This window comes from Melanerpes formicivorus, unplaced genomic scaffold (assembly GCF_026170545.1).
Source record: "Melanerpes formicivorus ecotype bairdi unplaced genomic scaffold, bMelFor1.0.p_v2 SCAF_6, whole genome shotgun sequence".
Lineage (NCBI taxonomy): Eukaryota > Metazoa > Chordata > Aves > Piciformes > Picidae > Melanerpes > Melanerpes formicivorus.
This window is the reverse complement of record NW_027142358.1, coordinates 6,445,900-6,467,030: the sequence shown is the minus strand read 5'-3', so window position 1 is coordinate 6,467,030 and position 21,131 is coordinate 6,445,900. Positions and strand designations below refer to the sequence as shown.

Here is a 21,131-nt window from a genome sequence, read left to right as displayed (position 1 = left end):
AGGCTTTGCCAGCAGAAAGCAGGTGACCTGGTCGGGGCAAATGTTGCATCCCTGCGATGGGAGCAGGAGCATTGCAGTGTCATGACCTAAAGAAATACACTTCCTTTGCTCCTTCTCCCAGCACAGTCCCGAGATGCTACTGCCGTGATCCGCCTGCATGTACTGCCCTTTCCTGGCCCCTCAATAAATCTTGCCAGTCTCCATCCCTGGAGAGTGGGGCAAAGCGGCTGGGATTCCCATGCACACGCGCGGATTCCCATGGCCGGGAAGCTCCGCTCGAGACGGGCACAACCACATGCCCGGAGCGGGCTCTGGAGCGGTGCTGCTGAATGGCTGAGTCCGCCGGTACGCCGCTACACAGAGGAAGTCACTCAGGAGCTAGTCACCCCGGCTGCGTTGCCCTTTATGCCCCTTACGCACATCCAGCCTTTGTGCATACATGTGTGTGCATATGTGCAGGGCGAGGAATACCTACGCGGCTGTAAACACGAGTATATGTAAATATACATCCGGAGAAACACCGAATGACGGCTGCCTTGTCTCAGGCAGGCGCACACATACCAAATCAGGAGAAAAGGCTGGGTGATGCTCCAGCTGATTCGGTGCGGCGCGGTGTCCCGCTCCCGCCCCCGGCCCCGCTCCCGGCCCCCGGCGGCGCGGCGCAGCGCGGCTGGTGACTCGATGGTGTATTTCAGCGGCGGCGGCGGCTTGGCAAGGCTCGGGGCTCCTCCCCCCGTGTGGTGTTACCCTCTCACTTGATCAAATCCTTGAACGTGAACAGTTTCACTGAAAAGCACTTTTCAAAAAAAATAAAAAAAAAGAAAAAAAAATTCCACCAACAGTAAGGAACGGAATCCAACTACCGGGGAGAGAGTTGGTTGTTTTTTTTTTTTTTTTCCCTTCTTTTTTCCTTCTTTTCATTTTTTTTTTTTTTTTTTTTTCTGGTCATCATCTCAGAGGCTGAGAAAGGGGGAAGAGAAAGAAGGAGAGCGAGAGAAAGAGAAGCCTTTTGCAAATAATAATTGTTATAATTGGAATCTGGTCTCTTTCTCCTTAAAAAAAAAGAAAAAAGGCAAAAAAAAAAAAAAAAAAAAAGAGCAGCCCTAAAGGCAGCTCCTTGTCCCCCCTCCCTCTCCGAGCCCCCCGACTCGCTCTGCAAAGGCATGGAGAAGGGGACTAACTGCTTTCCGACCTGCCACACCGTTTTTCTCGCCTGGACATGGCTCTTACTCCTCTCTTGGTGTTGCACCGGCGCCGAAATAACTTGCCGATCCTGCTCGTCTCCGTCGCCCTCCTGGCCGTCCTCCTCGGCTCGCCTTAGGCAGGAGCAGCGACAGCCACAGCCGCCGCCGCCGCGAGGATTACGGAGCTGGCCGGGCGGCAGGGTGCGGGGCTCGGCTGAGGCGGCGGCCGCCGCGGAGCCCCTGCCGGGCAGGGAGTCGGGGGGCCGCGCGGGGCCGCGGGGAGCGGTGCTTCGCTCGGCGGGGGCGGGCGGCGGCGCGCCCGAGGGTCGGGGCCCGGCGGCGCTACGGACCCGGCGGAACAGCGAGGGGCGCCGGGTGCTGTCGGCGGGCGGCGGCCGGGGGTTGCCCGCCGCCGAGGGGCAGCGCGGCGGCCGGGCTCAGCCCCACGGGCCACTGGAGGAGGGCAGAGCGGCGCGGCTGCGAGGGGCAGAGGAGCTGAGGCTGAGCAGCACCACCTTCGCGCTCACCGGGGATGCGGCGCACAACCAAGCCATGGTGCACTGGTCTGGACACAACAGCAGCGTGAGTACCACCCCGTGACCCATCCCGGCCCGGCTTGACGGGGAGGGAGCCGTGTACCTAACCGGGGGGCGGGATGGTCCCGCGCTTGCCGCTGCGGCTCGGGGTGCGCGGAGGAGAGGGGGGACCGGCGGCCACCTCGCTCGTACCGCCAGGATGAGGGGAACACGGAGTGATGGCAGCAGAAAAAAAGTTTTCCTGTCGAAAGATGAAGGAGAATGGGGACACCTTTCTCTGCCCCCGCCCCCGGAGACACAGCTGTGATCTCCGGGATAGCGCTGTCGGAGCGGCGTCGGGGGCTGGGCTGGCCGGAGCCTTCACCCTTGTGCTAGGAAAGACCACAGCTCCCTACTCCTGTCCGTCCCATGTGCTTGAACAGCTGGGTCCCCTTTCTCTCTCTCTCTTCATATGTAATATACAGCTCAGCACGCTTCGCTGCTTCTGTGCCAGGGGATGAATGATGTCCAGCGGTGGCGGAGAAGCCCTCCTGTTCCCCGTTGTGCATGCTGGTGACAGGAGAGATCATGCTAATTCATTTCGGGGTGAAAACCCCCTCCCCCATCACTGTAAGGGTCTCTGAAAGGTAGCAGGTAGTGTAGGCACAATGAAAAGTTTATAAAAGATCGATGGCATCTCATGCCTTTTCCCTGAAGTCAGTAATAATGAATCACTGCGGCGCCCCTGAAAGTCTGTGGGACTGCGTGTGCGTGTAGGGGGTGTCCCAACAGCCCACATGCTATTGTGCCGTGGTAGTGCAGAGCCCTCCCTCGCACCCTGCTTTCCAATGCCCGGCAGATGGCTGTAGGCAGAACTTAAATTTTCTTTTAACTTGGTATCAGAAATACTATTTCCATTCTGATGTAAAGTCTGAGAACAGGTGTAATTTAAAGGATTCCGGGAAACCTTTATGTCTGGTGACAACGTTGCCATTATTCTGATTATTATAGCTTGTCCCTGCCGTGGAAATGGCTCTTTTATTGTTTTACCACTATTGGAAATAGACATAAAGCAATTAAGAGCACAAACCAGATTGGCTGGATTTTCAGATACATTCTTCATGAAACTTACTATTCATTAAAAGCTAAATTGTCTTGTCTGCCTATGCATCAGCCACAGCTTCATAATGTGCAATTCAACCACCTCTTTATTTTTTTGAATGGAAGTTTTTCTTCCTCTCTCTTTATTAATACTTAGGCAATAATTCTGACAGCAATGTAGATGTTACTTTGATTTAACCAGTTTTTAAAGGCAGCTGTGTTTGCCAGACATGAATTCCACTCTCGCTAAAGATGAAAGCAAACATTCAAGAGAAAACAGCTGTATGGTATATTTTAGCATTACACTTGTCTTGAGGAGTGTTTGTTTTTAATATAGCATGGTATGGAATGAAGACAACAACCTATATGCCTTCTCTTACATTTAAGTGCTGAATCAAGGGTTGTTGAGCAAAAATCACACCCCACCCCCTCTGCTTGTCAGCATGCATTGCCAATAGTTTTGAGTATTTCTAGTTAAAGTAGCATAGAAAACTCATTCCATAGGCATTTGCAGGGGAAAGAAAGGTTATTTTTCCCTAAAGTTTGGGTCAGAAAGTGATTGCCACAAAATTCTCCCTCCTTCCTTGCTTTCTTTTATAGAAATATGCTTTTTATATCTAACTAGTTTCCTTCATTCTTTTTGGGTGACTGAGACAGATAATCAGGGAAAACATCTTGATTCTTCAGCACTTTCCATTAAGATTTTGCACCTGAAGTCCTATGCACTGAAAGCTTCCAACTCAAAAGCACAAGCAAAAGTAAAAGACCGGTATTTATTGCCAGTGTGATGTTTGTAGAAAGGAAAAGCATGCACATTAATAAATAACTAGTGTTATCTTTTCGTGCTTTTCCTAACATGAGGTTTAGCATCTGGGGATTTTTCTCTCTCCCATCTTTTTGAGGAAACACACTGCATTTAGTGATTAATTGGATTTTGTTTGAAACAGTGTAGAGGCAAAGTTAAATGCTGGAGCCTGGGTCCTTTCATTTGTTAGCTGAGCAGGCTGAATCCAATGCCTGTTTTTCTTCTGCAGTTCAATTTTTACCTAATTCTACTGTTGGGGTGGCTGTGGCACAGGAACATCAAGCCATTTGGCCAAGGTCACTGGAGAAAGCTGTGGTTTCTTATGCCAGCCACATTGGTTCCCAGTCTCTCATCTCAAAGCATATATTTTCTCAGGTCACAGTAGATGTAAAGCAGCAGGAAGGTGTATTGAAATGGACAAAAGATATTAACTCATGTGCCATGATGCTGCTAGATGACCTAGGAGAGCAGGTAGGACATGTCTGCATGCTATTGCTTTCAGGTTACCAAAGCAGTAGAGGCATACATAGCTTGCTTTTATGTGTTTGTTGTTACTTGAACAGACTTCAAACCCTAAGCTTTCCCCACTTATGATTTATTAAAAATATGATCAATCCAATTTCATGCATGAAGCAGTATATTTTCAAATCTGATGTTAATGGTGGAAGATCCCTAACAACTGGATGGAATTGCAAGGAGGAAAAAAGCATGGTAATAAAAACCCCAGGGTTTTACTGGGATGTACAGATCTACAGACAATCCACAAAAGGGAGGGCTTTGCAGCTGCTCTGTGTCCTGTTACCTATAATGTTAAAAATCTCCTACTTTTAAAAATTGAGAGCACCTCCCTCTCCATTTCCTATCCCCCTTTTGTACAGCATCCCTCAAATCTCACTTAATAAAAAATAATTCCTTCCAGACAATGAACTTTTGTTTTCTCCATTTGCAGATAGTGAGGTTGGGATTAGGATAGAGGCAAAAGACTGGTGAGATTGGGGAATTTGGGGTCTCTTCTTTGTCCTGCCCAGAGGCTTTTTCTATGACCTTAGGAAAGACAATTAACCTTTTTGGATCTCCTCTTCCATGTTAAGTGAGGATAGTACTACTTAGCTACCACAAAGTGGTGGTGTGGAGCAGAATTCATTTCTGCTTTGTACAATACCTGAAGATCTTCAAGTGGAAATTGTTAGGGAAATGCAAAAACATTGTTCTGTGTAGGAATGAGGTTTGTGTTCTTTGCTTTCTTGGGAAGGGGACCTGGCTTAATTCAGTGGGGTTTATATTAGAGAACTGATTGTATTTGGGCTTCAAGTATCAGTCTGCCCTAGAAGAAGCATTTATTGAGGTCACTGAAGCTCTTGAGGGACCTAGTAGAGATCAGATAAAATGTTTTCTTGCTAAGGCTTTTCTGAAGGCAGGATAATTTTAGTGAAAACTGCTGTTATTGCCAGAAGATCTGCAAGCCATTCTATTTTCAAAGGCATTCCTCTCTGAACACGCTCTGTACCAATGTCCCATTCTGTGAGTGGTTGTATCCTCTATGCTTGTTTTCCCTCTCTCTAGATGGTTATGGTATTGCATGAAAATTTTTCTTGTTCTGCTCAGCAGATGCTCTCTGAACTTCCTGTGAAGATGATCTGATCCTTCAGATTATCTTTTCTTCCTTCCTCTCTCCTTGATTTCTAGGATAAGGACCTGCAGAAATAAGCAGCAGTATCTTTAATGCTGTTACGGCTTTAAATCTTGCTATCCTGCTTCTTGACAATAGTTTTTTCAAGAGATTTCAACAAGCTACACTGGACAAAACACACTTACTCAGATTGCTCTTCTGATATGAGCACTAGTGGAATGGTAAATCGAGACTGTTGTCATTAGGTTGCACAGTTGTCACTCTGATTAATGTAGTTGTTTATAGGAAGTACTTAATTCTCACCATGCTTTTTCCATGATGGAAGTACTACAGATCCTGTGGTGTTGTGGGTGGATAGTTCAACATAAGAAGCAAAAATGCACATTTTAAGCTTTCTTTTAATCTCTAGAAGACACAATTGTAATCCATTATCTACAGAGAAGCCTAGCCTCAGCTTATGATCACCATGCCTTTGCCTTCCTAGTAACCAAAGGCAACCTTCAGATATGAAGATGAGGAAATTCACTAAAGTGCCACAGCAAGAGCAGGAGAGGGCAGTTGTCTAAGGCATGTGTAACACTGTAGTTTGCTTCAGCCATGTCAAGTTCCTATATGATCCCAGGGCATGGATTTTTCATAATATAGAAAAAATGTCAACATTGCATATTTTTATCTCATTGCAGTGCAGCAGTGCAGCAAATACACCTGAGGAAGTGTAGTGTGCCTAAGGGATGTAGCTGCTGCTTGTGGAGGTCAGACAATTACATTGATGCCTATAGCATGATTCTAGCTGTGAAATCTGGGTAAGGCAGGGTAAAAGCTGGAGAGAGACTGGACTGGGGCCTTACTTTATCCTGTCATTCAGTCTGTTTTGTCCAGAGGCCCAGTCAGCCTGTGGCCATCACCTCTAGAGTTAACATGGTTGCAAGATTCACTCCAAGACTGGGAATATGAGATGCCTGGGACAGGACTCTTGTAAATAGGAGGGTAGTAGTACTACAGCAGCCAATAGCCATCTGAAGAAGAGATCTTGTTGGTTGAAGAGGAATTAACATGTGACAACAGCTACAGCATTATGTCAGATTGGAAATCAGTAAGAATTTATTCTCAGAGAAAGCTGTGTAGCAAGGCAGCAGAAAGTTTTGGGAATCTGTCTTTGGAGGTTTTCAGAACTTGTGTAGATGTGATCTGATGGTAATAACCCTGCCCTGAATGGGCTTCTGTGGTTCTTTTGCTCCTGGTACTGGTCTCTTAGCTTGTGCAAGCTCTGAGGGCTGGCAGTGAAAAGCAGGTTGTACAAGTTCTCGCAGTGAAGCCTGTCTCTTCCGGGAACGATTCTTCTGAATGCTGTTGGCAGTGTTCTGGTGTGATCTGCTAATGTACTGGTGGTTTGATACTGAGGCATTATTCACTCCCATGGCGAATTACAAGCTGGGGAGGCTGATGGGCTTGCTGTGTGCCAGGTAGTTTTTCATTAAGATGCCTAGCAATGCAGTATGTGATGGGCAGAACGAGATGGGCAATATTTGCAATTCCAAGTAGACTGCTATGCTTGGAAGGGAGGAAGGAGAGAAAATGAATCTTTAGGCAAGCAATGCTGCCTTTAGTTGTCAGCCATTGGTAACTGCTCCAATAGTCCAGTTGGATTTCATAGTATCATAGTATCAGTCAGGGTTGGAAGGGACCACAAGGATCATCTAGTTCCAACCCCCCTGCCATGGGCAGGGACACCTCACACTAGATCAGGCTGGCCAGAGCCTTATCCAGCCTGGTCTTAAACACCTCCAGGGATGGGGCCCCAACCACCTCCCTGGACAACCCATTCCAGGGTTTCACCACTCTCATGGTGAAGAACCTCCTCCTCACATCTAGCCTGAATCTCCCCACCTCCAGCTTCATTCCATTCCCCCTAGTCCTATCACTACCTGAGATCCTGAAAAGTCCTTCCCAGCCTTCCTGTAGGCCCCCTTCAGATACTGGAAGTTTCAGTTTAAAATGTTTAGTCCTGGAGTGCAACATGGTAACAAAGCATTCGTATTAATTGCGCTACATTTAGTAGCTGTTTTAATTGCTATTCTAGACTGTTTCTTCTACAAATGTCTTTTAGCTGGGCTTTGGTCTGGTTGCTTTTGAAGGCAGGCTGGCTGTGTCATGATGTCTTCATGCATTTTCAGTCCTCCACTACTTCTAATGATGAAGCTTGCCAGTAAAGTCATAGAATCATAGACTCAATAAGGTTGGAAAAGACCTCAGAGATCATCAAATCCATCTTATCACCCAACACCTCATGACTAACTAAACCATGGCTTCAAGTGCCATGTCCAGACCCCTCTTGAACACCTCCAGGGATGGGGACTCCACCACCTCCCTGGGCAGCGCATTCCAATGGTCAATAACTCTTTCTGTGAAGAACTTTGTCCTCACCTCAAGCCTAAACTTCCCCTGGCACAGCTTGAGACTGTGTCCTCTTGTTCTGGTGCTGGTTGCCTGGGAGAAGAGATCAACCCCCACTTGTCTACAATCTCCCTTCAGGTAGTTGTAGAGAGCAATAAGGTCTCCCCTGAGCCTCCTCTTCTCCAGGCTAAACAACCCCAGCTGCCTCAGCCTCTTCTTGTAGGGCTTGTGCTCGAAAGTCCTTCTCCAGGACTTTACCAATCTGTTTTTAATTAACATTCAAATAGAAGATGGGGAAATAAAAAGGAAACTTTTGCATGGCAATTGCTTTTATGGTTGCATTGAGTCAACAGAGCAGGAAGAAAGTGTCTGGAAAAGATTTTTTGGATTATTTCTCTCCAAGTTGGTTTAATTGCAAAGTCAGATCAATGTCCACTGGATGGGTCTTGATGTTGCTTGTGGATCCTGTGAAGCTGGCAGATTCTCTGGGCCATTACCCTGCTTAGCATAGCAAGCTGTTGATGTTTCTGGAACTCAGAGCTCAGTAACAGAACTGCTCCTGTTCTAGGTGCCTGTAAGCAGTTTCCTTTCAGGCCTCAGTATGTGGGCTTTTTGATGCTCAGGGATGAGGCCTGGGATTTGTGGCTAAGCTGCCACAGTGATTAAAATGCAAACAGAAACAGCTATGTGAATCTTATTTTATTTTTTTTTTTAATGGAAATCATTTCATGCCATTAGATGACAAAGTATTTTGAAAATGGGTTTGAACAGATAATTAATATTAGGCAGGAGAACTTGGTTCCCAAAAGGGAGGTGGGATAAGACAAATATTTTCTAAAATGAAAGGTTGTAGGAGGATGAAACTTCTTGAGAGTTTCCAAATTTATAGTTGGATTTGTAATAGAACCTTTAAAAACAAACCCACAAGAGCAGTGTTGTGCATAGCCCTTCCCTGTCTCTTGCTTTGCTCTGGGAGGTGGGAGTTTGACCCACACTGTAAGCCATGCTGGAGACTAATCTGGTGATGTACTTGGCAGAGCCCAACAGGGATTTTAAGCTGAGATAACCCTTAGTTGGAAAATATTGCTTTATTGAAACCACACCTTTGCATGCAAGTTAATTGTTTTGCTTAAACTTCTTGCAGGAATTCAAGGCAAACAATTTCCCAAATCCTAACTTCCTCTCAGTTTCTAGGGTGAACTGCAGCATCTTTGTTAACATTTGTTAACAATGGAATGAAGCTGGAGGTGGGGAGATTCAGACTGAACGAGAGGAAGAAGTTCTTTACAGTGGGAGTGGTGAAGCCCTAGAATGGGTTGTCCAGGGAGGTGGTTGGGGTCCCATCCCTGGAGGTGTTTAAGCCCAGGCTGGATGAGGCTCTGGCCAGCCTGATCTAGTGTGAGGTGTCCCTGCCCATGGCAGGGGGGTTGGAACTAGAGGACACTTGTGGTCCCTTTCAACCCTGATTCTATGATTTCTTCCATTCAAAAAAAAGGACATGGCAGTGTTTTCTTTTCTGCCTTTTTTTTGTGGGGTGTTGTGACACTGGGAACTGAATAAAGTTTGCTGGATGTTTGAGGAGTGTGGTTGTGTGAGTGTTAAACATTTGATAAATAATCTACTGTGGAAATTTTAGGATCAATTCCCAGGCCTTGTGGCCAGAAAAGATTGATGCTGAATAATTAAAACTTTCCTTTCCCCCCCTTTCTCTCAGTCCTGAAGGAGACCTGATTGCTTGTGCATTGAAATGAACAGCAAAGCCCTCTTAACTCGAGGAGAAGCCCTGACATTGCGGCTGTCAGGATGTTTTCTTCCCTTTGTATTCTGATATGTGACACAAATGCAGTCCAGGCAGATCTGCAGAATACAGGGCCTCTGTGCCTGAAATAGCATCACTTTTAATTAGCTCCAGCGTGGACACCCTGGGGTGCAGGCTGTGTAAAGGGTGCCGGGTTGCTAGTGCGTGAAAAGCAGAGCTGGGCGCTAGAGGGAGCGTGGGCATTTGTAAAGGGAGGAAAATACTGCAATGGATGGGGAGGGGAGCTGGGTCCTGGGAAATGCATGCTGGAAAGACAGGCTGCTGAAATATTGATATGAAAACCTTCTTGGAGTCATTGACTCTGTGAAACTCCTGCTGTCTGGGATTCCCTCTGTGAAAGAGGAAAATAATCTTAGCATGCACTCGGCTGTGGTAAAGCATTTCACCCAGCCTTGCAGCTGATGCTATCTCCTGTTTGGGTCATTTCTAATTGCTGCCAGGATTTTTCCTGAAGATGGGAGTCCCAATGCTGGGATCTCTCATCTGCTCCTGTCCCCTCTATAGCCTGACTCATTTGACTGTGAAACTGCCAGCACCTGCCCAGCAGCTGCCAGCAGTACTGCAGGGCTGGGAGAAGGGATGATGTTAATCTGTAAGTGCCAGCAAGCAGCAATCTGAATCCTGGCTGCTGCTGACTGAAACAGTGTGTATGTCACATCTCTTCAACTGCTGTGCCCTGTTCTGTCTCCAGAATTAGTTCTTGAGGATAGCAGTTGAAAGACCCACTTTACTTCTAATTTTCTCCCTCTCCTAGAGCAGTTATTGCTGGTAGATGAGGGCAGGGGACTTGTACTTCATTGTTTCTCTGATGCTTGATCTGCAGAGGATACTGTTATCCTTGCAGGTCCTGCTCTTGAGACTCCACAATATTTTGACAAACTTGAAGATGCTGCAGAAGTTTTACTGTTTCTGTTTCTATTTTCTTTTCTTTCTTATGACTGTGGGGGTACAGAAGGGACTGGAATTCATCCTGGCTGCTGCACAGTTGCATGAAAACATTTCTTCTGCTGAGTAAGAAATTAGTAGAGCAGAGGGCTTGAGCACAGAGCTTCTGCTGACTTTCAAGGCAGAGATACAGGTGTGGGTTGAGTTCACATATGCTTCCTTGGGGTGCCAGAGGAGAGCAAGATGTTCACGAAGGTCGTCTTCTTCAGTTTTGGACTTGCCATTGTGCCTAATGGGTGTGTGCATTGCCCTGTGCCTTGGCTTCCCTGTCTATAAGGAAAAGTTAATTCACATGCAAGGCTATTGTTGAGGCTTAAAATGAATGGATGTTTGCAAAAGCTGTTGGATGGAAGACAATGTATAAAACATGATTGTTTAGCCCTTGCCAGAAGTGCTGTAGGACCTCATGGGGGCAGGCAGGAAGGATTGGGAGCTGTAACTGCTTATCAGTCTTCCCCTGCAGTTTGTAGCTGACTGGAAAATCCCCCCCAGCTGTGATCAATACCATCAGGTGCAAGCAAACAGGGCTGCCTGTCTGAAATGCTTACTTGCCTCTTTCAGAAGACCAGGGAGAATGCTTTCTGCACAACGTAGGGGAGCAGATGACTGGGTATTTGTGGGTGTTTCTCTCTTCTAGGATTCTAGTCCTTTACTAGCAAAACTTGCCAATTTTGTACTTACAGGTTGAGCAGTCATGACCATACTTATAAAGCTCTGTTGCTGCCAACTTCAGCTGTGTATTTGAAAAGTCACTAAAAGGAAGGTCAGTAGTATTATTCTTCTTAGGCTTTATTTTCATTTATCCATTTTTATTATTTTATTTTATTTTTTAATGAGAAACAGACATGCAAGAGAAGAGAGGTCTGCTCTGGGCTGTGCTGCTGATCAGAACTAAATTTGGAAGGGAAGTTTTCTAATTCATGTCCCTTATTGATATGGCTTCTTAATAGCAAAGGACTTACTTTACTTCATCTGGCATCAGTCAGGTGCTAGGTATATATTCTTTCTAAGAGAGATTGCATGAATAGAAGGAAAAATAGGTGAGACAAGGAGCTAAGAGGGAGAAGAATAGGACTCTCATTAATGATAGAACAACAAAATGTACTGATTTATAGATTGATCCAGGTAAAGCACTGCAAAGTTCTGCCTGAAAGCATCTTTGCTGCTCTAATCCCATTTCTAGCATGTCTTCCTAGACTGAGTTATTTCAAATCACAACTCCTTTTGAACTGGATGAGAATTGACATGGTGAGACTGTGAGAGCCACGAATTTGGCCTTCCATTGGAAATACAGAGACAGGAGAAACACAGCTCAATCCATCTGCTGTGGGGTTTGGGAGTTGGCTCTGAATTATGTGGCTTGTTTGTAATGGGTTGACATAATTTGTGATGGTAGTCGAAGCATGGCACATGTAGGGTCTTTGTGCCTGTTTGTGCAGTCTTGTCATAGGGGAATGTAGTAGGATGCAAAGTTCAAGGCTCTTGTTAGCTTTAGGAATTAAGATGACTTTTCCCTCTCTTGTATAACACTTCACAACCCAAAGGGAAAGGTCTCTGCCCCACACACCAGGTGCAGGTGAAGGAGTCCTGAGAGAGCCAGGGCTGTTAAGGGGGGGTCCTTGTGCTGTTCATTAATTGTGAATACTGTATGTTTTGTATGAATTCATTGCACTCCATTGTAGATTGTAGTTTTGCTTGTAAATACAGCTTTCATTTGCTTCCAGCTGAGCTGGTCTGGCAAATTTAATGTTGGGGGGGATTTCAACCCACCACACACCCCATTGGATTATGATTTCTGCTGAAATGTGGTTTGAGACTCTTTTCATTAGCCACACTGAGCACTTAGTTACCTGGCCTGTGAGAGCTGCTTGCTTTTGAAGGATCAGAAAATGAGTAAAATGCTTTGTCCTTGTGTTAGGCAAAAGAAGTTAGCTATCACTTATCTGCTTGCCCTTCCAAGACTCTTCTGTGTCTCCACGTTTCATCTCTGTCACGATCCCTCATTCCGCTGTCCATTTGAAGGAGTAAATAGTGGCACATGGTGCACTTGGCTGAGCACCAGGGGTGTGCTGGAGGGCTGGCTGTGGTCGATACATTGATCAGCTGGAGCCTTTCCAGCTATGGAAAATGGACACTGGGTGGCTTGTGGTTCAGGCCAGATGTTATTTTGGGACTTGCTTCTTCACTCAGCTGTACTTAAAGGGATTTGGTATCTCTGTGACCTTTTTTCCCCTGTTGGATTAAGTTCAAATTGGTCAGGGGATTCCAAAGTTACACCTCCCACGGTAACTCACAGAGGGCTTGCAGCATGGTCTATTTCCTCCAAAGCTGAAACTTTGTTTCTTTTTGAAGGCAACCTAAACCATGGCTACAGCATCAGCACTAAGGAGGCCTTAATTTACTTAATTAATACTGTTCACCGTTGGGTTTTGCCAGCTTGCCGGGGAACTCTGTTCCTTTAATGAAAAGGCAGCATTGCTGGCAATGTAGCATTCTCATTTTCCTTGTACTGCATCTCTTTGTTGCAGGCACTATTCTACCCTCCTTTTCTTTCAATTAATTTAAGATTGTCTTCATTACTTGTTCCAACCTCACTGCTACAAGTTAACAAAGCCTGCCGTTCTGTGTCGCACCAAGGTTTTGTTCTGGTGACTTAGCTCTCTGTATGTGTGGGGTTTTGTTTATTTGCTTGATTTTTACTTTTTCTTCTTTGTTGTTGTTGGTTTTGTTTATATTTGTGCTTCCTGTAATGCTATTGAAAACAGGCAATAGACAATACATTGGACTGGGGAGAAGATGTCCTAGTGAAAACTCACAGAAAATGAGCGAGCCTCATCTGTTTCACTAAGCACAAAGGTTAACAGTCATGAAAAGAGCTGACTAACAGAGGCTGTTCTCAGACTGAGACTTGAATGAGCTGCAGAGATCTCATGTGCTCATTTGGGTGAGAGGTGAGACAAGGGTGAGAGGCAAGAGCTGTTTGTGGAACATATGATGGCCCAGGAGTGAGCTGATATGTGTGTGGAAGCATGCAGTGTGGTTGGTTGTTACACAGCTCATGGGGAAACACCTTGTCTAACCTATGTGTTATTAACTATGAAGTTGTACCATTCATTGCCCTTGGTAGCCAGCAGGTTTCCCATTACAAAACTTGCTATACCTGTGTTTATCAAGATGAACTATATGTGGGCATTTGAGAGGAAGATAGGAAAGGACAGAATAGAGCTTCCTGGGCTTTTTGCTTCTTTTAAAATCCCATTTCAATCACTTTCTGCTTATTAAAAATGTGCTTTAGAAATGTAGAAGGTACTGTGTCTATATTTACATGTATGTAAGGACCTGATATCTATAGAACTAGGTATACAACTGTTTAACTAGATAGAATGTAAGGGCTCTGTAACCAAAAATTATTTGAGGCCACAGTCTGATTCTGCTTGCTTTTCATCTGATCTCTCTGTACACCTTCCTGCCACAGCTCACGTGCAGTTCTAGTTATGGGACTGCATGTTTCTTCCTTCTCCTTCCCTTGCTATGGCTTTGGCAGTGGCAGTGACTTATACACCCTCTAGTATGAATTGGAAGTGAAGGAATGTTTTTGGTGCCTGGCATGGTTGGATCTTGGACACCCTCGCTTATACATCAAGTTCCTTGGGTTGAATGTGGTTGTTCCCGTGCTGGATTTGGAACTCTCATAAAGCTTGTGTCCTCTGTGGGTTCACTTCTGCTATGCTGTCATCTGCAGGAAAAGGGAGGGAATGGTAGCAAAGTGGAAAAGAACTGGGAATTACTTGGGGCATGTCTTTGCAACTGGACACTGGCCTGTATTAGGCTCTGTGGTGGCATGCTGGTCAGTTTTTGCTCACTTTCTCCCTCCTGAATGTGAGGACAGAAGAAGTTTTGCTCCTGCCTGGTGGTCCCTTGTGGTGAATTTGTGCTGACAGACAGTGCTGGCTAGAGGGAAGCTGGTAGCTATTTCAGGTTCATTCTTTATTTAAATGCTCTCCCTCCAGAGACCAGCTTGTGCTTGACTTGTACTGATGAGAATGAACCTCATGGAAGGAATTAGCACCAGAAGCTTAAAAAAAAAGGTCCCCTGAGCCAGGAATGCACTTGAGCAAGGCTGGGAACTTAAGCAGTATTTTGATGCTGCACTGCTTTGCGGCTGAGTCTAACCCCCACTGGGAGAGAAGGGAGGAAAGCAATTATTTGGAACTAGTGTGCAAGTGTCTGGTTAGATTCAGGTTAGATGTGCCATGGCTGACTGATATTTGGAGTTGTCTTGGACAAGAACTGGGCAGGGAAATGTTGTCAGGAGGCTTTTCCCCTACTTACCTAGGTTTATAGAGTTGAATGGGTCATTCTCATCTGCCAGGGTGCATGAATTGCTGTCATGCCAGCTAAAGCTTTAGACCACTGGTTAAATGATCTGTTCAGCCATTAACTGAGAGAAGATGAAGGATGTTGGAAAATACATACTGTCCTTTCAAGGGATAGTGTTCAACTAAAAATATTCATGGTCCAAAATCTACTCTGGTTTATGGAAATTTTATGCTGGTGTTGCTCCAATAGAGGTTGATTTATTCTTGTGAAGGAATATTTCTTAGCTTTGCCAGTGTGGGCTTTTATTATTTTATTGTATCTTCTTGGCTTTGTGACATTTAAAACAAAATTTTCTTTTACATTATTCTTGGGTTTTCTTTTCCATTGTCCTGAGCTTGGGGCAGTGGAAATGAGTTGCCTGATTTTGGGGGAACATGATTAAGTCTGCATCTTGAGGGAGGAAGATTGAGGTATTGCCACACTACGGGCATATATCTCTCTTCCTGTCTTGCATTGGTGGGAAACTTGGATGCTCAAGTGCAGATTTGCTGAAGTGCACTAGCATGTGCCTGTGTTGCCAGAATTAGTGATGCAGACATCAGTGTTCATTGACTGCCAGTGATTTGGACACTTCAGAGTGAGAATTGCTGAGCTGGACTTGCCAAGTCTCTGCTGCTTTGCAATGTTTCTAGTGAAAAACTCGATGTGCAAATATATTCTAAATGCCAGTGTGCTGGTTCTGGGAAGAGCTCAGTGTCCATTCCTAGTGCTTACAGTCTCTCTCCAAGTCCTTCGGGCAAGTGTGTGCTCTCAGCTCACTGCTTTGCCAAATATTTTCACTGCTTATGGGGGGATGTTTTGTTGTTTTTTTTTTAAGAGGTTACAACCCTCTTCCTGAAGAGAAATTGGAAGGAAGGAGCAGTTGATATTAAACTAGCACAACAGGCTTTTATAAGTTGTACAGCACTTTTCTGCACTTGGTCTCTCTTTTGCTCTAACAAAACTGCTGTGTTTGTGTAAATCCTTGGTGTTGTGAGAAAGGCTTGGCTTGATAAGGACCCTAGTCTGATGAAGGTATGGCTTCTGTCAGAGCAGCATGTTTTATTTCAAGGGCTCATTTTTCATCTTCCTGACGATGGAGTAGGGCAACAATAACACCTTCAAAGGCAGTGGTGATACACTGATGAAGTGTCAGTGAGATGACAATCAGACCCATATGCCTTCCTCTTCTGTGGCTGCTGGCAGGATGGCTGTGCTTCAGTCTGTGTTTCATAAGAGGCAGCAACCAGGAAAGCATTAATGCTAGATAAATTACCTAGTGTCGCAAGCACTTGAGCTGTGTGGTGAAGTAGAGGGTTGTGTCTTCAAGGGATTGAGCAATCCACGAACAGAAAAATTTGTAAGTAGCTTTTGATGATGATGCACTTGGTGCCATGGTTTAGTCATGAGATGTGTGGTGACAGGTTGGACTTGATGATCTTTGAGGTCTCCAACCTTGGTGATTCTGTGAAGGCTTCAATTGCAAAGTTCCACCAAACAGTGTCCAAACAGCATGTCAAACAAAAATGAGGCTTCTTTACTGCCTTCGTGGAGATGATCCATGCTTGTGGTATGGCATATTCTCTTCTTGCTGTACTCTAAATCTCTTTTCCAGGTTCCCATGTTGGCACTGACCATCTCTAGCCATGCGAAGCTGGACCTTCTCTGGTCCTGGCTTTAAGTTCCCTGCTAGCTCAAGTACTGCTGGCCTGAGGAACGAAGCCAGTGCTTTATAGGATCTTGATGAAAACCTAGAGAAATCACTGGGACTTTGGCTCAGGAGTTAAGGCTCCCTAGCTCTTGAGGCTGAATGACTTAAAGCACAAATAGACAGTGCAGTAAAAGCGGTGTGTTTATTAGAGCAGGTTCCCATTAACGCTTCTCCTTGACAGGTTAAATATCTCTAGCCATTCCCGCCCATTGTCATACAAGAGACGACTCAAAGCCAGTGAATTCTTTGCATTTTTGTTGGGCTTAATGGGTGTTGGACATGTGCCCAGGAACATAAGATCAGATGTTCTGGATGAGACTAAAAGTCCATCTATTCCCAATGTCACATCTCTGACATTGCTCAGTAGCACAGCTGTATCTGGCATTGAATTTTATCTGGCATATCTAGCATCTATTTGTATTCATAGTACATGCCACTCTGCAAATAACTTACTGCTCAGCTTGGTGCTTTTTAGTGTGTGTGGGGTGGTTGATAGAAAGGAAACAATTTAGGCATGACCCCTGACCCCAATGTTCAACCTGAAAAGTCTCCCCAGATTGTGACTCGGACTAAGCATAGACTCACATTCTGCTTTAAAAAAACCCAAACCAGTAGACAACCAACACAACCAACCAACCTAATAAAACCCCTCACTTTGCTAATATTTTAGGTATTGTTTAAAGGACTATTTTTTAAAAATTTTTTTTCCTTTGGAAAAGCTGACATTTCACTTTAACCTTTTGAAAGAAAAATGTTTATAATGAAATCCTCATGAAAGCAAATTCAGCACAATTTACGAGGCACAAAATATGCTGTTCTCATTAAGTTGCTGTTTTACTGTAAAATGCCATGCTTAAAAGGTACTACCCTTCTGATTTTCTGTGCTATGCTGTATCTTGGTGTAAAATTGGTGAAAAGAAGGTCTTGGTGTTTGTGTGCTCTTGTTAGAGGAAAGCACTATAGAATAGAATACAATAGAATTAACCAGGTTGGAATAGACCTTTGAGATCATTGAGTCAAACCCAACACTATCTCATCAACTAACTACGGCACCAAGTGCCCCATCCAGTCTCTTCTTAAACACCTCCAGTGATGGTGACTCCACCACCTCCCTGGGCAGCACATTCCAATGGCCAATCACTCTTTCTGTAAAGAATTTCTTCCTAACCTCCAGCCTAAACCTCCCTTGGTGCAGCTTGAGACTGTGTCCTCTTGTTCTGGTGCTGGTTGCCTGGGAGAAGAGACCAACCCCCTCCTGGCTACAACCTCCCTTCAGGTAGTTGTAGAGAGCAATAATCTCTCCCTTGAGCCTCCTCTTCTCCAGGCTAAGCAACCGCAACTCCCTCAGCCTCCCCTCACAGGGCTCTCACCAGCTTTGTTGCCCTTCTCTGGACATGTTCCAGCAGCTCAACATCTTTCTTAAACTGGAATTGGACACAGTACTCAAGGTGTGGCCTAACCAGTGCTGAGTACAAGGGCACAATGACCTCCCTGCTCCTGCTGGTCATGCTATTTCTGATGCAGGCCAGGATGCCATTGGCCTTCTTGCCACCTGGGCACACTGCTGGCTCATATTTAGCCAGCTATTAACCAGTACCCCCAGGTCCCTTTCTGCCTGGCCACTCTTTCTCTAGCCACTCTGACCCCAGCCTGTAGCACTGCATGGGGTTGTTGTGGCCAATGTGTAGAACCCGGCACTAGGATGTGTTAAATCTCATGCCCTTGGACTCTGCCCATCTGTCCAGCCTGTCAAGGTCCCTCTGCAGAGCTCTTCTACCCTCTAACAGATCAACTCCTGCCCCCAGCTTGGTGTCATCTGCAAACTTACCGATGATGGACTCAATCCCCTCATCCAGATCATCAATAAAGATGTTGAACAGGAAAGCAGTAAGCTCCATGGATAAAACCAGGTTGTAGTGTCTGATGCAGGCACTACTAGTAAGGTTGAATTGCTTTGGTTTAATTACAAGAATTAACTTGCTGATGTCAGTTTATCAGTCAGCAGGATGAATGCTTATATACTGTACTGAAGGTGGCCAGAAAGTTAATTTAGAGAGAGGGTTAGGGTTGGGGTTTGTGTGTGTGTGTGTGTTTTGTGTTTGGTTGTTTTTTTTTGTTAATAATTTTTTAAACTGAAAAATTACCACACCCTCCCCTCCCCCCACACCATGAACTTTTCAGTTCGTGGTGGTTTCTTTTTGTCTGTGTCTTTGTTGTTGTGATTTCTTTTTTTTCCTAATGAAAAAAATTTAACTCAATTAATTTTTAAATGAATAATAGAAGTTGAGAGAAAATAAAATCAAACTTCCTCTTTCTCCTGGTTAGAAGCTCATCATTTCGTGGCTGGTTAGGTTGGGAGGTTGGTGTGTTTGGGGAGTGTCCTCGCTGCACTTCAGATCTGGATGACGTGGTCCCATTGCTGAGATCCAATGAAATATTTGGCAAATGCTTTCATTTTCTTTTAAGGGTCATTTTGTTTGTATGTTTGGTTGTTTTTTTCTTAACACAGAGTTAAGTTGCAACTGAAATAGAGTTGTGAATATCTTTGGAGGTGATGGGGTTGAGTTTACGTGTGTATTACTTGTGCATGGTGGGGAAAAAAAAGGTATGAGCTCATCCTTTAGCCTTTGCATTAGCTGCTGAGAAGATGATTTCCTCTGTGCCTCAGATTCCCCACCTGTGAGAGGAAACTGACCTCCTTTGCAAAAGCTTCTGAGACTGGCTGATGAAAAGCACAGCTTAAGCACTGTAACCTACAGGTATTGGCAGCTGAGGTTTGGGCTAAGATGCTTTTTCTTTCTCCTTCCCACAGAATCAGGCCCTGGCCTCTATTCAAGATGCTGTGATAGATGTGAACCATTCTACTGAGTATTTCTAATATTAATTTTCCGGGGTTGCATAAACAGCATAAGAGAGTTGTGAGACTTGTGGCCTGTGAGGTTGTGATCCCATCAGCCTGCAGAGGGTTGTAGTCTAAGAGCTGCTGCACGGACGTTCCAGTTGAATTCAATTTATGCTTTGCTTTTTGAAAGATAATTTCATTTCTAAACATGGAAAATGTATGGAGCTGGAGATTTGTCCTGCTGCTGGGAGGAGAGTCCTCCTCTGATTATTTAAAATGAATTAGTTCTGATGAAATATTTAGCCTTTAAACAGCACATTTAATACAGTGAATTGTGTTTTATTTATTAATGGCTGTTGCAATGAGATTTGGAGAGTTCTACTAAAACGCACTGTTGTGATATTGCAAAATATAGTAATGACTGTAATATGTTGTTGAATTATTAATATCCACTGTGCCTACAGAGCTGCATAAGTGTCAGTTTCAAAATTGGTTTTATCTGAAGAGTGATATAGGGGGCATTGTTTTGCTTCTCTGGATAGTTTTTCAAACTTCCCCCCCCATGTGTGTTAATTAAAGGGACAAAATGGGAGCAGGAAGGACAGACAGGTGTTGCCGCAGTTTAACTTGACTCTCTTCTCATTATTGAAGCACACCCAGGAAATGTGATGAAGATTATTTGTCTCTGCCAGAGTCAGGCCTTTTTGCAAAGGGAAGCTCCTTGTAGTGGAAAAATTGCAGTTAAAGGGAAAGGTGTGTGGGAAAGGCAGGCACAGGGCTAAGACCCCTGCTGCTTTAGCAAAGCATCCTTGTCTTACAGCTACCGTCTGCACCGCCAACTGGCGTGCTTGTACGCTCCATCCATCCCTTGGTGGTTACTGTCAAAGCAAGACAAGCAGAGCACTTTTAATCTCTGTGGACCAGATTGTCTTCCACTAGGACAGATGCTAATCTGTTAAAGGATTGGCTTCCAGCCAGTGACTGTTTTCTGTTCAATTTGTGTCTGTGGCCGTGTGAATGAGGGCAAATTCCCCTGTGGGACCCCAGTACCCACCTCAGGAAGCATGCTGCTTACCTGTTTTCTTTCACATGGTGCTCAGGCAGCTCCTGGATATTGACTGGCCCATACAAGACCTGGTGTGGGAATGTGATGATTTTGCTGTTAATGTCCCTCCAACAGACAAACCTGGTTTAGGGTAGAAGGTGGTCCAAGGATGTTCCCTTTTGGCACCTTATCTTGAAGAGAAAGTTTAGTCAGATAGGGGCAGGCTTTGATGTGTCAAGTGGCTTCTGGACCAAGAAATCCTCCCTAGCCTGTTTTATTTTCTAACATTGTCATAGCAAATGAAGAGCAAAAGTTATATGAATGTAAACATCTCTTCACTTCAGCAATTGCTTTGTCACTATTTCCTTCAGATAGAGTAGAATTTGTCTGAGGTCTCCCTGGACTTTATTTGGGGCCTGTAATACCTGTACAGGATGGTGAAGATGTGGGAATACACTAAGATTTTCCTTGTTCACCTCAAACTACTGCTCTGGAAACATGCAGTTAAGCCACTTGTCCAATTACCCATTGCTCTCTGGTTTGGCTTGCTGGGTTGCCAAGCAACTGGGAAAAGCTTGCAAGGCATACTTGTTGATTACTGGTGACCAGTGTGTTTTCCTTGTGCTCCCAGTATCTTTCAGTTTTATTTAAGTCTCCAGCTGAAGCTGTCTATCCGAAGGAAGTCTTGCTGGATATTTGGGTGTATCCTGAGGCACTTTGGGAGATCTAATTCACGAGTCTGCACTTGGAGATATTGTATTTGGTCTGGCTGAGAAGAAGT

General features: G+C 44.9%; 1 protein-coding gene across 1 annotated transcript in view; it reads left to right on the top strand.

Moving 5' to 3' along the window:
* Positions 1-208: 208 nt before the first annotated feature.
* The window catches only part of SORCS3 (sortilin related VPS10 domain containing receptor 3), a 317,082-nt gene continuing 296,159 nt past the window's right edge, over positions 209-21,131 (top strand). Inside the window, exon 1 of the mRNA XM_068139414.1 lies at positions 209-1,766. Within this exon, the coding sequence (XP_067995515.1) occupies positions 1,164-1,766 (603 nt within the window). The 5' untranslated portion in view covers positions 209-1,163. The remainder of the gene's footprint in view (positions 1,767-21,131) is intronic.